This window comes from Macaca thibetana, chromosome 1 (genome assembly GCF_024542745.1).
Source record: "Macaca thibetana thibetana isolate TM-01 chromosome 1, ASM2454274v1, whole genome shotgun sequence".
Taxonomy (NCBI): domain Eukaryota; kingdom Metazoa; phylum Chordata; class Mammalia; order Primates; family Cercopithecidae; genus Macaca; species Macaca thibetana.
This window is the reverse complement of record NC_065578.1, coordinates 25,235,334-25,250,117: the sequence shown is the minus strand read 5'-3', so window position 1 is coordinate 25,250,117 and position 14,784 is coordinate 25,235,334. Positions and strand designations below refer to the sequence as shown.

At 54.2% G+C, this 14,784-nt stretch overlaps 1 protein-coding gene across 2 annotated transcripts; it reads left to right on the top strand.

Moving 5' to 3' along the window:
- Window positions 1-1,126: 1,126 nt before the first annotated feature.
- Window positions 1,127-8,336, top strand: LOC126955520 (proline-rich protein 2-like). Of its 2 annotated transcripts, XM_050792215.1 has the most exons (4): window positions 1,127-1,289; window positions 5,257-5,320; window positions 6,681-6,770; window positions 7,323-8,336. In XM_050792215.1, the coding sequence occupies exons 1-4, from the start codon at window positions 1,177-1,179 to the stop codon at window positions 8,064-8,066; spliced, it is 1,011 nt and encodes a 336-aa protein (XP_050648172.1). In that variant the 5' UTR covers window positions 1,127-1,176; the 3' UTR covers window positions 8,067-8,336. The 2 variants fall into 2 exon arrangements, with proteins under 2 accessions (XP_050648172.1, XP_050648180.1); XM_050792223.1 differs by lacking the exon at window positions 6,681-6,770.
- The last annotated feature ends 6,448 nt before the right edge of the window (window positions 8,337-14,784 follow it).

The window sequence follows — 14,784 nt, the reverse complement described above, 5'->3', positions numbered from 1 at the left end:
GGGTGGGGGGGGGTTGCCCCATTGTGGGGGTATCGAAGAAGGAGACTCAAGATATCAGCGTCCACTCACGACCCAGAAGCATGATGTCGTCTGTGAACCGGGTCGAGTTACCACAACACTCTGGGCTAACAAGGTGCCAGGCTCAGGGAAGGCGTGGAGGCTGCAGCCAGATAAGGGCTACAGGCAGAGAAGAACTGGCAGAGACCCTGGGGAGCTGAGGCCTGATGGCCCTTCTCCCTGTAGGCCCAGAGGATCCCCTGAAATGTACAAAGTGCTCTCCATCCCCACTGGAGTCAGAGAGGCAGCGCCAGGCGGAAAAGGGTATTGCCTGGGAGGCAGGAGGCCCTGGTTAGGATCACAATCGATGACAGTTGTTACTAAATAAGAGCGATTTGCGGACAGAGTGGGGTTCTCTGGCCTACTTCCAGGAGGTGGCGTCGTCCGCACCCCGTGGGTTTCTGTGCAGCTTCTCCACCGCGGTGGTGACGAGATGCCCGCTCCCGGCCGTAGGTGCTTCCCACAGGGAGGAGCAAGCCCTACTGACCACGGCAGAACGATGGCAGGGTGGACTTCGGCCCCACTAGTAGCTAAGGTCCCGGTTCCAAGCCCACCCGTGTCACACCTTGGGCCCCGCGCGGGACGCCAACCACTCGCATTAGACCCTGCCCAATGGGCAAGACCCCGCCCATTCCGGACCCGCCCCCCGGACCTGTCCCCGTGTCCAGCCCTTCCTGCTCCTGGGGGAGCCCCCTCGCTCAGCTCCGCCTCCCGGTCTCTGTTCGCCCCAGGCCACTTTCCCTGTCCGGCCTCCTGCAGGTCTTGCTCTCGGCTAGCTCACCCGGGGCTGCGTGGGGCCCTGGCGCCTCCAGGGGCTTGAGGATGTAGCGCGGACCGGGCGGAGAACCACGCCCCCGGTGTGGGGGCTTGGGCTCTTGCGGAAAGTCTGGGGTCTGCGGTCCGAGGTGGGGAGAGAACAATGAGGTTGGGGGGTCCTGGAGAGTGACCCAGGCCATGGGCAGCATCTGGATCGGGTCACTGCCCGCATGGGCTGCGGGTGGGGCCGCTGTTTGCTCAGGGGGGCGGGCCAGAGGAGGCATTTCTCCGCAAATGCAGCGGATGCGGGTAGCCCCGGCGGTCAGGTGCTCCGACGGCCGAGCCCCGGGTCTTTCATTCGCCATGGCCGAGCGGTGCGGAGGCCCGGGGGCCTGCCTGGCCGGCTTTTTGGCTGGGTTAGGGGTCCGGAGGGAGCACAGCGGGAAAGAGACCTCGGAGACCACATCTCGGGATAGGTGAGGGGAAATGGAGAAAGGCCGAGTGGGGCGCCCATGGGCCCTAGACCGTGTGTGTGTGTGTGTGTGTGTGTGTGTGTGTGTGTGTCAGTCAAAGAGAGACAGAGAGAGTGTAGTGATCAAATAAGCGTGTATGTGTATCTCTCGAAGCATAAAAATATGTGTGTCTTGGGAGTCTGAGGCGGGCGGATCACGAGGTCAAGAGATCCAGACCATCCTGGCCAACCAACATGGTGAAACCCCGTTTCTACTGAAAATACAAAAATTAGCCGGGGGTGGTGGCAGGCTCCTGTAGTCCCAGCTACTCGGGAGGCAGAGGCAGGAGAACCGCTTGAGCCCGGGAGGCGGTGGTTGCAGTGAGCCGAGATCAAGCCACTGCACTCTAGCCTGGCGACAGAGCGAGACACTGTCTAAAAAATATATATATATATATACGTGTGTGTGTTAATGTACCACGATTTTGGATGTGAATGTGGAATGGCCCCTGTGCTCTTTTAAAACTTTACAACCTACGTGGACAATTTCCTAAGTCAGGCAGGCAGAGACAGTTTAAGGGCAAAGTTCCTCCCCTGTGGACTTTGATTCTCACATCACAGCTGATCTTCATATCCCTTTGTCATGAACCTGACAGGTTCCATCTGAGACTGTACTGCATTTGCCCTTAGATGCCACGGAGAGGTTTTTCCATCGTCCCCACCCCGGAGATAGCTCTAGATTGTAACAACAATAAGCCTTTATTTGCCACATGCTTCATACTTCACCTGGATTATCTCACGTAATCCTCACAGCAGCCCTATGAAGCAGGTATTCTGCATGATTCAGATACGGAAATGGAGGTTCAGAAAGGTCACATCACCTGCCCAAAGTCACACAGCTGGGATGTGGTGTAGCCGGGACACAGGCTTCGGCAGTCTGACTCCAGAGCCCATATTTCTGAAGCTCTGTTGCCTGCAGAGACTGCCAGACTGCAAGCCAGGGGGCCTAGCTCCCAGCTGTAGGTGCCACTGGTTATATGACCCTGAGCAGATTGCTTTACCTCCCTGAGCCTGCGCACTGGTAGCTGATGTCTGAGGGGTTTTGTGTGTGTGTGTGTGTGTGAGTGAGTGTTGTAGTTGATCAAATAAGTGTGCATGAGTATCTTGAAGCATAAAAATATATGTATCAAGGTACCACGATTTTGGATGTTAATGTGGAACGTTCCCTGTGCTCTTATGTCTTTTATGTATTTACTTATTTGTTTTTTGAGATGGAATCTTGCTCTGTTTGTTGCCCCAGCTGGAGTGCAGTGGCACTATCACATCTCAGCCTCGACCTCCCCAGGCTCAGGTGATCCTCCCACCTTAGCCTTCTGAGTAGCTGGGACTACAGGCACATGCCACCATGCTTGGCTGATTTTTTGTAGAGATAAGGTTTCACCATGTTCCCCAGGCTGATCTTGAACTCCTGGACTCAAGCAGTCTGCCCGCTTCAGCCTCCCAAAGTGCTGGGATTACAGGTGTGAGCCGCTGCACCCGGCTCTCTTTTATTTTGATTTTTTTAATTTTTTTTTTTTTTAATAGAATCAGGTCTTGCTCTGTCACCCAGGCTGGAATGCAGTATCACCATCATAGGACACTGCATCCTCAAACTCCTCCTGCCTCAGCCTCCCAAGTAGCTAGGAACACGCCACCACGTCCACCCGATCTTTTCATTTTTTGTGGAGTTGGAATTTGGCTATGTTGCCCAGCCTGGTCTCAAACTCCTGAGCTCAAGTGATTTGGCTTGGCCTCCCAATGTGTTGGGATTATGGGTGTGAGCTACCAGGCCTGGGCCCTCTTTTTTCATTTTGTTTTGTTTTTGAGATGGAGTCTCACTCTGTCACTCAGGCTGGAGTGCAGTGGTATGATCTCGGCTCACTGCAGCCTCTGCCTCCCAGGTTCAAGCAATCCTCCTACCTCAGCCTCTTGAGTAGCTGGGACTACAAGTGCGTGCCTCCATACCCAGCTAATTTTTGTATTTTTAGTAAAGACAAGGTTTCACCATATTGAACAGGCTGGTCTCGAACTCTTGACCTCGTGATCCACCCGCCTCGGCCTCCCAAAATGTTGGGATTACAGGCATAAGCCACCACGCCTGGCCCCTTGTGCCCCTTTAAAACTTTAAAAGGTTTTTTTTTTTTTTTTTTTTTGAGACGGAGTCTCGCTTTGTCGCCCAGGCTGGGGTGGCCTCCCGGGTTTACGCCATTCTCCTGCCTCAGCCTCCCAAGTAGCTGGGACTACAGGCGCTCGCCACCTCACCCAGCTAGTTTTTTGTATTTTTTAGTAGAGACGGGGTTTCATCGTGTTAGCCAGGATCGTCTCGATCTCCTGACCTCGTGGTCCGCCCATCTCAGCCTCCCAAAGTGCTGGGATTACAGGCTTGAGCCACCGCGCCCGGCCAAAACTTTAAAATGTTTTAAACAGAAGGAAAAACTTCTGTTTAAAGTTTTTTAAACTTTAAAAACCTGTGGAAGGCCAGGTCGAAAGGCAGGGAAGGCAGTATTGAGAATCCGAGAGCCCCGCAGCTCACCGGCCCTACATCCGTGAAGAGCATGGGGTGTGCTCTCATGCGTGGGTGTTTGTGTGTCTGCCCAGTTACCCGGCAATTTGTTCTGATCTTATCATGGCACAGTTGTCTTCAGCCTGCGCCAGGGGGAGTGGGGGTGTGGTGGGGGCAAAATGAGGGCAGGGATTTGTACTGCTCTCTCACCCTAAAGAGAGAGGAGAGGGCCTAGCCACCCTATGCCTGGAAGCCTGGGTGCCCCGGGGTGTCCACACCCTGCCAGTGCCCTGCCCGCCCCCGCCTGGAAGACACGCCCTCCCCCTTTACCCTGTCTGGCAGAAGCCTGCCCTATAGGCCCAGGCGGCACTGCCCCTCCCTCTCTGGACTTGGAGGTGCAAATGAGTCAGAGGTGGGCAGGGCCGGGAGGGGTTGCTCAGGCTCTCTGCAGACAGAGTGATGATTCTTGGCCATGCTACACTTGCTCTCCGTTCTCACCAGCCCTGGGAATGGGACCCTGGTACCGAGGCAGGGGCCTCTGACCCCTGCTGATTGCTGGGGGTATAGAGTGCGCAGAGGAGGAGCCAAGGCACTTTCCCACCTGGCCCCCATTCATGCCGTGGTGTCCAGCCAACCTTTGGAGTGGAGTCTAAGCAAGTCATTTCACCTCTCTGGGCCTCACTTTCTGTATCCGAAAAACAGGGGGCACTAATATCTACCTTCTAGGATTACTGTGAGGCTTAGGGGAGATCATGTAGGCACAATGCCTAGTGCCAAGCCTGGCACACAGGAGGACCTCAGCAAACGGCCAACTTTTGCATTATCGGGGCACTGTCTTTCTCTGTATTCCAGTCCCATAACAGGCCCAGTCCCCATTTTGCAACCGAGCCCATTCCTGTCTCTTTCTTTGCATCTGGGGGTAAAGTGGACAGCTGGGAGAGGGAACAGAGAGGAGGCTGCCACATAGACCTTCCCCAAAATGTGTTAGGAGTTCATTCTGCTGTGCTGTGGGCCCTGAAAAAAGGTTGGGGGAGGCCGGGCGTGGTGGCTCAAGTCTGTAATCCCAGCACTTTGGGAGGCCGAGACAGGCGGATCACAAGGTCAGGAGATAGAGACCATCCTGGCTAACACGGTGAAACCCTGTCTCTACTAAAAAAATACAAAAAAAAAAAAACAAAAAAAAACTAGCCGGGCGAGGTGGCAGGCGTCTGTAGTCCCAGCTACTCGGGAGGCTGAGGCAGGAGAATGGCGTAACTCGGGAGGCGGAGCTTGCAGTGAGCTGAGATCCAGCCACTGCACTCCAGCCTGGGTGACAGAGTGAGACTCCGTCTCAAAAAAAAAAAAAAAAAAAAAAGGTTGGGGGAGAGGACTCCTGGGTCCAGACTGGGGGTGACAGTGTTGGCACAGGAGGAAACTACTTCATTCTCTTCCCCCTGTGCTTCCTTCCCAGGCGTTGGGATGGCCGGAGCTGCTCTGACCTAGCCCAGGTTACCACCAGCAATGTCAGCCTCAAGGTAGGAGAAAATCCAAAGGGGAGTGGGGAGTGGGGGAGGGCAGGAGCTCTGGGAGGGCTGAGCAGGTTGTGAGAACCCGGACTGACAAGTCAGACAACTGGAGCTCCAGTCCTCCCTCTGCCACTGATCCACCATGTGACCCTGGGCAGATCGCTCTCCTCCTTGAAACCTCAGTGTTCTCTTCTGCAAAATGGGGACAATAATGCTCCACTCTCAAAGCTGTTGCGGGAGATAAAGTAATGGATATGGGACATCCTGCATGGTTGGGGCCTGGACTTTCAGGAAATGTGACTTCCTAAAGCTGGGATCTTCTGGGGAGGGATGTAGGGGCAGAGGGGCCTCACTTCTCTCCATTCTCTTGTTTGGCCTGACTGCCTTCCATCTTTGGTCCCTTTTCCCCACTTCCTGGCATGGCCCCTCAGGGGTGAGGCTGGGCTAGTGGCTTAACCTCCTGCCACAGCTTCCTCATCTGCAGTGGGGACCTGAGCCCTGAATTGAACAGTGAAAGTGTTCTTCCCTTGGAGGAGTGAGGCCTGCCTCCTCTGGAGGTGGCTTAAGCAGCCATGTGTCTCTCTTGGGTCTTGAATACCATGAGTAATTGCCAGTGTTTTTTTTTTTTTGTTTTTTTTTTTTTTTTTTTTTTTTTTTTTTGAGACGGAGTCTCACGCTGTTGCCCAGGCTGGAGTGCAGTGGCGCGATCTCGGCTCACTGCAAGCTCCGCCTCCCGGGTTCCCGCCATTCTCCTGCCTCAGCCTCCTGAGTAGCTGGGACTACAGGCGCCCGCCACCGCGCCCGGCTAATTTTTGTATTTTTAGTAGAGACGGGGTTTCACTGTGGTCTCGATCTCCTGACCTTGTGATCCGCCCGCCTCGGCCTCCCAAAGTGCTGGGATTACAGGCTTGAGCCACCGCGCCCGGCCAATTGCCAGTGTTTAATTGCCTACTTGTTATGTGTTGGGCCCTCTGCATGGACTATCTTGTACCATCTGTACCACACTCTCAGGAGGCAGGTACTGTTATTATCACACCCATTTTCCACATGAGGAAACTGAAATGCAAACGGTATTGCAGCTATTATAGGAAGCAGCAGGGCTGGGCTTCAAGCCCAGGTTGCCTCGATCCAAGCCTCCAGGTTCATCACTGTGCTCTTGCCTCTTGAGGTGGTCAGCCCCTGGGGAATGAGAGGCTGTGTCTGTTTCATAGATGAGTAGATTGAGGCATTTGGCAGCAAGGACCCCTGCTCGGAGGAATTTTGACCTCCTCTGTTGCCAAGGACACAGCCCATCTTTTAAAATGGGTGGTTTTGGGGCCAGTGTCTATCTGGGTCTGGGGTGCTGAGCCCTCTCCTCTTATCCCCACAGCCAGGCTGGACCCCAGGGGAAGAGAGCAGAAGAGGTCAGATGTTGTCCCATTTCAGGGGAACCTTCTTCCCTGGCTCCCTTACGTCCCAGGTACATCCTCCCAGGCGTGCTGTCTTAAGCTGGGAGGGTACAAGAGAGGTGGCCGCAGTCTCTCTGTTAGCCTGGAGTGGGTGGAGGCCATGGGCACATGAGGCAGGCCTGCCCGCCCAGCTCTCAGCCCCAGGGTGAGGAAGCACCTCAGGACTGCAAGGAAGCTGGGGTCCCCAGCCTTTGGGAGGCATGGCCGGCCAGGCCCTGGGTGCCTTGTCACCTGGTAGAGAGTGCGGCACCTGAGAGTTGGGAGCCCTCACTGGCTTGCTGTGTGATCTTAGTCATGTCGTCGCCTTCTTTGGGCCCCGCTTTCCTCTTATGTACAATGGGAAGTGGGGAGTTAAATGCTGAAGGGCCTTCCCAGAGCTCTGTCCCTTTGTCTAGCTCTGGTGGCTTTAGCAGCCTCTCCCTAGGGCAACTTACCTTGGTGTCAGGGCCCTGTTCAGCTTCCCTGTGACAGGGAAGGTACCAGGTACCAGGGGTGCCTGGAGGGCAAGGGGAGCTGTCACTGTGCCCCTGCCTCTCTCAATGTCTGTCTCTGTTTTCGCCCAGGCCCAAGCCCAGAGCTGCTCAGAATGGGACATCCATGTAGGAGGCCATGGTGATCTCTGGATTTGGAAGCAACAAGGAATCTCGGGGGGTCCTGCTCAGTGCCTCGGGCGCCTACAGAGGCCAGCGGTAGGCAGCGCCTTCGACCTGGCCAGCTGTGCCTCCGTGGGGCCTGAGAGCCTGGCCTTGGAAGTGGCCTCAGGAGAACCTGCTCGTGCCAGGCACCCCACATACCCAGAGCCTACTCCTGAACATGGGGAGCAGGGACCCTCAGGCTGCACCTGTCAGCAGTCTCCACCCATAGCCCCAGAGGTCCCTCTGAGGCCTGAGCCACCCAGCAACCTGGAAGACGCACCCCTGCTGCCCCACCCTGCATCCTTCCTCGGGGCAGAGGGGACAAAGGGCGAGCCTGCCACCCCAGGGACTGCCTTGCCAGAGCCTGCCCAGACCCTACACACGCGTCCCTCTTCCAGGAGGACCCGCTACTACATCACTGTCACACTGCTGGGGCACAGGCAAGCACCTGGGGAGGAGGGTAAAGAACCGGCCCAACCAGCTCCACACCCCTGCGGCCCTGAGGAATCCGAGGGCTGGTGGGAGCCTCCCCATGGGCCCCGCCCCATCACGGGGTGCCAGCCGGCCCCGCTCCAGGAACCCCAGCTGAGAGCCCAGTCGCATCAGGGGAGCACGGCCCAGCAGCAGGAGCTCCAGGCTGGCGGGACACCTGGGTCCCCACACAGACTGTGAGTAGTGGTCGGTCTCTGTTGGGAGATGGGAGGGGAGACTGGGGGAGACTGGCCTGGCTGCCCTATCTTGAGACTTTGCCTATTCCCTGAGCCTCTCCAGCTCTACGCCCATTCATTCAGGACCCTGAGCTGACTCTGCCTTCCCTCCCTGCTCCAACCCTTCCTTCCTCTCCCTCCCTTTGCCCACAGGCTACCTCCTGGAACCCACTGCTGCTCACCCTCACTGTCCATCTGAGGAAGGGGAAAGCCTGTCAGGGAGAGGATGGGCAGGAAGGGGGGTCGCCTTCTCCGCAGCACTCACCACTCCCCAGTTCTGTTCAGGAGGCCAGAGACCCAGCCTGGGAATAGGCACCTGGCCTAGGTGCTGGGTGTCCGGGGAGAGATGCTTAACCTCTCGGGGCCTTGAGTTGTTGAGAGGATTTGGTAGCTGAAAATGAGGAAGGAGGAGGTGGTTACAGGAATATACTTTGAACTCCAGAGACTGGGGGTGCCAAAATAGCAGGGATGCTTATTAATTACCTCTCAGTGACAGCAATAATTACCCCACCTGGCTCTGTGCTGGAAGCCAAAGGAGCAGGCGTCGAGTTTCCCAAGCTTGGTTTTATTTGTGTTGAAATGACTCTCCTAAATCTGCCTGGGGGGCGCAGAGGTGGAAGGATGTGTCCCCCAAAACTCATCAAGGAGGGATGAACATGGAACCTCCCAGGGATGACCCTGAAGAGGAAATGAGCCTGGGATGGGGTTTTGAAGGGGGCTTAAGAATGATGGGGTGGCTGTCATTTGCAAATTTGTTTTCTAAGCATATGTATATATAAATATATATATATTTGAGATGGAGTCTCGCTCTGTAGTCCAGGCTGGAGTGCAGTGGCACGATCTTGGCTCACTGCAAGGTCTGCCTCCTGGGTTCACGCCATTCTCCTGCCTCAGCCTCCCGAGTAGCTGGGACTACAGACGCCCACCACTACGCCGGCTAATTTTTTGTATTTTTAGTAGAGACGGGGTTTCATCATGTTAGCCAGGATGGTCTCGATCTCCTGACCTCATGATCTGCCTGCCTTGGCCTCCCAAAGTGCTGGGATTACAAGCATGAGCCACCATGCCCAGCCTTCTAAGCATACTTTTATTTAATCTTCCCCACCACCACATGAAGTAGGGACTAATCCCAACCCCTGCCACCTAATTCTAGGAGGCTCCGAAAGGTTAAGTCACTTGCTCAAAGTCAACTAGAAAGTGAAGGAGCTAGAATCTGAACTTCGGTTTCTATAACTCCAGTGCCTATGCCCTAACCACCACTCCATCCTGCCTGGAAGAAGCCTCTTTGGCCCTGTGCAGAGAGTGGAGGGTTGGGTGCGGTTGCTGTGTGGGCTCCAGGGTTTTCTGGGCTCCCATGGCGCTGGATTGGGCAGTGTTGTGGTAGCAGAGGCAGAATCAAGGATGCTGGGGTCCTCCAAGCAGGGGTCAGTGTGACTGGTTCCGTGCCAAGGAAGAGGGAGATGTAGGACCCAGGCTGGCTCTGAGACCTGCTTGGATGCCCCAGAAGTCAGGGGCTGGGAAAGAAGGGCTACAGAGAAAGGGAAGGTGAGTGGAGGAGGCTACCTTGGAGAGGGGGACGGGAAAGAGAAGTAGGGTTAGCTGGGGGGATGTGGTTTCTATCTGCCACTACCTTGCTATTTTGGGCCCAGGTGGATAATGACAGACTCAGGTGGGAGGCTGGGGCTCACTTAGAGTGGGGAGGAGGTGACCTCCAGAAACATCATCCTTCTATGTCCCCTTCCTGGGAGAAGGTTCTCTGGGCCAAGATTGGCAAATATGGGAGTGGGGAAGAAGGGGGACATAGCTGGGACTGCCAGTGGGAATGTGTAAGATACTTGAGCATCCAAGCATATGTGTCCACGTTCAGGGGTAGGTGAATTTCAAGGAGAAGAGAGCTTGTGGCTGTGAATTGACTGTGTGTGTATTGTGAATGTGTGCACGTGTGTGTCATTGTGTCTGTGTTTGTCTGTGTGTACATGATTTGTGTGTCTCTTGTGGCTCTGAGTGCTTGTGTGTGTTTGTATTTCTTGGGTGAGTGTGTATTTGTGTGTGTGTCTCTGTGTGTGTTTTTGTAGGCGTCTAGATGTATCTTTGTACCTGTGTGATTGTGGGTCTGTGTTGGTATCTTTCTGGGTGTCTGTGACTGCGTCTGTGTGGCACAGCATGTGTTTGCCTGCATGTGGGCCTGTGGACTGGTTTGGCCTAGTTTGGGGGTGACTCACAGGTAAGTGGGGAGAACCCAGGACTTGTTGGGTTAGACAAGGCTCTTTCCCACACTCCCCCCATTCCCTCCTCAGCCTCTCCCTTCCCAGCTCCACACGCCTTGTTTGGAGGTCACAGGTCACGCTGCCAACAAATCCACTTCTGGTCTGGGGCCCTGCAGAAGAAAGGGCTCTGGGAATGGGCCCTTCTGCTGGCCCAGGAGAGGCATCCTGGGTCATTGTATTGGGGTATGTCTTCAGAGCAAGGACGAAAGGGGGCATCTATAGGCAGGCACATTCCAGCAGAGTCTGAAGGACATTCTAGCAGTCATGACTGTTCAGGGACGGGGCAGGTGAACTGTCAAGTGGTGACCTCCCTGTCCCTGGAGGTATGCAGGCAGAAGCCAATGACCACATGCTTGTGGAATGACTGGCTATCAAGGGTGTTGTCCAGGGGTTGGGCTGGTTGAGAAAGATGTTAAATTCTGATTAGTAGGAGGTCATTGACAATATCTGAACTGATGATTGACTGCTTCCTTTAACATTGCTCTCCTGTCGCTTTCCTGATGCCTATGGCGCTTTCCAAATGTCTTTTTTTTTTTTTTTTTTAAGACGGAGTCTCGCTCTGTCACCCAGGCTGGAGTGCAAGCTCCGCCTCCCGGGTTCACGCCATTCTCCTGCCTCAGCCTCCCGAGTAGCTGGGACTACAGGCGCCCGCCACCTCACCAGGCTAGTTTTCTGTATTTTTTAGTAGAGACGGGGTTTCACCGGGTTAGCCAGGACGGTCTCGATCTCCTGACCTCGTGATCCGCCCGTCTCAGCCTCCCAAAGTGCTGGGATTACAGGCTTGAGCCACCGCGCCCGGCCAAATGTCCCTGTTTTTATGTCTAATTCCTTGGCCCCTAGTTTCTTAATATGCCACCCTTCATGAGAAAGTTGGCTCTGGTTGAGTCTAGCCAAGGCCTAGCACATCCCGTGACGCAATTAGCATTGAATGAGTGAGTAATTGAATGAATGAATGAGTTAGAGCTCAGGCTTTGCCACTTACTATAAGCACCATCAGGGACAAGGAAGCTCAGAGAGTGGGAAGCAGATGGACAGGGGCTTAGGAGGGGCTCAGCGAGGGCATCAAACTTCATTTGGGAGGAGTCCCAGCGAGGAGTGCAGGGGTTGCATGAGGAAAAAGGGAGCTCCCTAATGGGGACCGAGGAGTGGGTTGGGGCCTCAGTGAGAGGCTAAAATCCAGAGCCTTTGGTGTCTGGCTATGTCCTGCTCTCAGGAAGCCCTGGCCTGGGAAAAGGACCAGGGCTCTATCTAACTCCTCCACCTTCCAGGGTCCCCCCCTCCAGGAACCCTGTCCCTGACACTGTCATAGCCACCAGCGGTCCTGGAGTCAGGTCAGGCTTCCCAGGGCCTCAGTCTCTTTCATCTCTGCCCCTCATAAAACCTGAGTCACTGCTGGGGCCACAGGGAAGGGTCAAAGTTCTGAATTCCACCAGCTTTTCAGGAAGGAGGACAATGGGAAATGGGGGAGGGGAGTGGGGGCAGTGGGCCCATTTCCCGCCCCGAGTGGGGTCTCTGGGGGGTACCTCATGGAGAAGGCCCAAAGACTGGGGCTGGACAGGCTGACCTCTCTGGGGTTCGTGGGGTCTAAGAATAGGATTGCCCTGGTCAGTGTAGCTTGGGAGTCAGGGAGTGGGGGTGGAGAGGCCCTCCAGCACTGATGTGGCTCCCTGTAAATGTAAACCCCCAAACCAGAGACTCAGTTATAGGATACATATATTAGGGAGTTTGGTATGGTGGGTAAGCACTTAGGGTTGGGGTTCAAGTTTTGATTTGGCTATTCTGTGACTTTGGACAAGTTTCTTAACCTCTCTGAGCATTAAAAAAAATCTCATCTGCAAAATGGGAATGTATGATCTAATTTATTAATAATTTATTCTTGGCCGGGCGCGGTGGCTTAAGCCTGTAATCCCAGCACTTTGGGAGGCCGAGACGGGTGGATCACGAGGTCAGGAGATCGAGACCATCCTGGCTAACACGGTGAAACCCCGTCTCTACTAAAAAATACAAAAAACTAGCCGGGCGAGGTGGCAGGCGCCTGTAGTCCCAGCTATTTGGGAGGCTGAGGCAGGAGAATGGCGTGAACCCGGGAGGCCGAGCTTGCAGTGAGCTGAGATCCGGCCACTGGACTCCAGCCTGGGCGACAGAGCGAGACTCCGTCTCAAAAAAAAAAAAAAATATTCTTTATGAGGTCTCAAGCTTGTGGGATTCTTCTGAGGCTTCAATGGGACAATGAATGTAAAGCACTCAGCAAGGTGTTTGGCAGAGTAAGCCCTCCTCAAATGGCTGTTGTTGTTGTTGTTGTTGTTGTTGTAACTATTAAAACAGAGAAATTCACCTGAGAGTTCCTAGGGAGCTTAGTCTGTTTTCTGTTGCTTATAATGGAATACCTGAACCTGGAAGCCCAAGGTCAAGGGGGTGCATCTGTTGAGAACTTTGTTGGTGATTCTCTGCAGAGTCCCCAGGGGGCTCAGAGCATCACACGGCAGTGGGGCTGACGTGCTAGTTCAGGTCTCCCTTCCTTTTCCTATAAAACCACTGGTACGGTCAGGCACAGTGGCTCACACCTGTAATCCCAGCACTGTGGGAGGCGGGGGCGGGCAGATCTCTTGGACTCAGGAGTTTGAGACCAGCCTGGGCAACATAGTGAAACTCCATCTCTACAAAAAATACAAAAATTAGCCAGACATGGTGGTGCACGCTTGTAGTCCCAGCTACTCGGGGGGCTGAGGTGGGAGGACTGTTGGGCCCAGGAGGCAGAGGTTGCAGTAAGCTGAGATTGTGCCACTGCACTCCAGCCTGGGCAACAGAGCAAAATCCTGTCTCAAAAAAAAAGAAAGAAAAAAGAAGCCCCTAGTCCTACTCCCACAATCACCCATTAATCCATTAAACCATTAATCTATTAATCCATGAATGTATTAATCCATTCATAAGGCAGAGCCCTCATAACCTAATCACTGCTTAGAGGCCCCACCTCTCAATATTACCACACCGGGGATTAAGTTTCGAGTTTTGGAGGGGACGAATATTCAAGTGATAGCAGAAGCTTAGAAGGTTTTCTTCAGCAGGTGTTGATATTATCCTACATTTAGTAAGGGAGGCTATGGAGACCCAGAGAGATTAAGGAAGAGTCAGAAAAGAAACAAGACCCAGGCCCCACCCCTCCAGGACAGAGGGTGAGACATGCTCTGCTGAGGACGATCACAGGAGCAGCTGGACATGCCCGAGCGCCATGGCCTGAGGTAGGAGGGAGGATGCCTGGATATGAATTCAGAAGATGGAAATTTAAATCCCTGCTTGACAACCTCATAGCTGCGTCATCCTGGGCCAGTCACTCCTCTCCTCTGACCCTCGGTTTCTTTTTTTTTTTTTTTTTTTTTTTTGAGACGGAGTCTCGCTCTGTCACCCAGGCTGGAGTGCAGTGGCGCGATCTCGGCTCACTGCAAGCTCCGCCTCTCGGGTTCACGCCATTCTCCTGCCTCAGCCTCCCGAGTAGCTGGGACTACAGGCGCCCACAACCGCGCCCGGCTAATTTTTTGTATTTTTAGTAGAGACGGGGTTTCACCGTGGTCTCGATCTCCTGACCTTGTGATCCGCCCGCCTCGGCCTCCCAAAGTGCTGGGATTACAGGCGTGAGCCACCGCGCCCGGCCTGACCCTCGGTTTCTTAACCTTCAGTAGGGAAATAATCACAGAGGACAGAACTGAGGGAAGAGTGCATTGTAAAGCCCAAGTCCCTAATGGAGCCCAAGGGGCTCCATTTATTTACTTTTTTTTTTTTTTTTTTGAGACAGAGTCTTGCTCTGTTGCCCAGGCTGGAGTACAGTGGCGCGATCTCGGCTCACTGCAATCACCGCCCCCCGGGTTCAAGCGATTCTTCTGTCTCAGCTTCCCAAGTAGCTGGGATTACAGGTGCCCACCACCATGCCGGGCTAATATTTTTATTTTTAGTAGAGACTGGGTTTCATCATGTTGTTCAGGCTGGTCTCGAACTCCTGACCTCAGGTGATAATCCTGCCTCGGCCTCCCAAAGTGCTGGGATTACAGGTGTGAGCCACTGTGCCCGGCCTAAAAAAAGTTTTTAATAAAAACAAAAATAAGGCCGGGTGTGGTGGCTCACGCATGTAATCCCAGCACTTTGGGAGGCCGAGGCGGGTGGATCACTTGAGGTCAGGAGTTTGAGACCAGCCTGGCCAACATGATGAAACCCAGTCTCAACCAAAAATACAAAAGTTAGCTGGGCATGGTGGCACATGCCTGTAATCCCAGTTACTCAGGAGGCTGAGGCAGGAGAATTGCTTGAACCTGGGAGGAGGAGGTTGCAGTGGGCTGAGATCGCGCCACTGCACTCCAGCCTGGGCGACAGAGCGAGACTCTGTCTCAAAAAATAATAGTACCTTTTTTTAATGATAAGATCTCT

Coding starts and splice junctions, on each gene's coding strand:
- LOC126955520 (XM_050792215.1), top strand. CDS start 1,177: ATGGCCGAGCGGTGCGGAGGCCCGGGGGCCTGCCTGGCCGGCTTTTTG. Junction 1,290..5,256: donor GAGACCACATCTCGGGATAG/GTGAGGGGAAAT, acceptor CTTCCTTCCCAG/GCGTTGGGATGGCCGGAGCT. Junction 6,771..7,322: donor CTGGCTCCCTTACGTCCCAG/GTACATCCTCCC, acceptor GTTTTCGCCCAG/GCCCAAGCCCAGAGCTGCTC.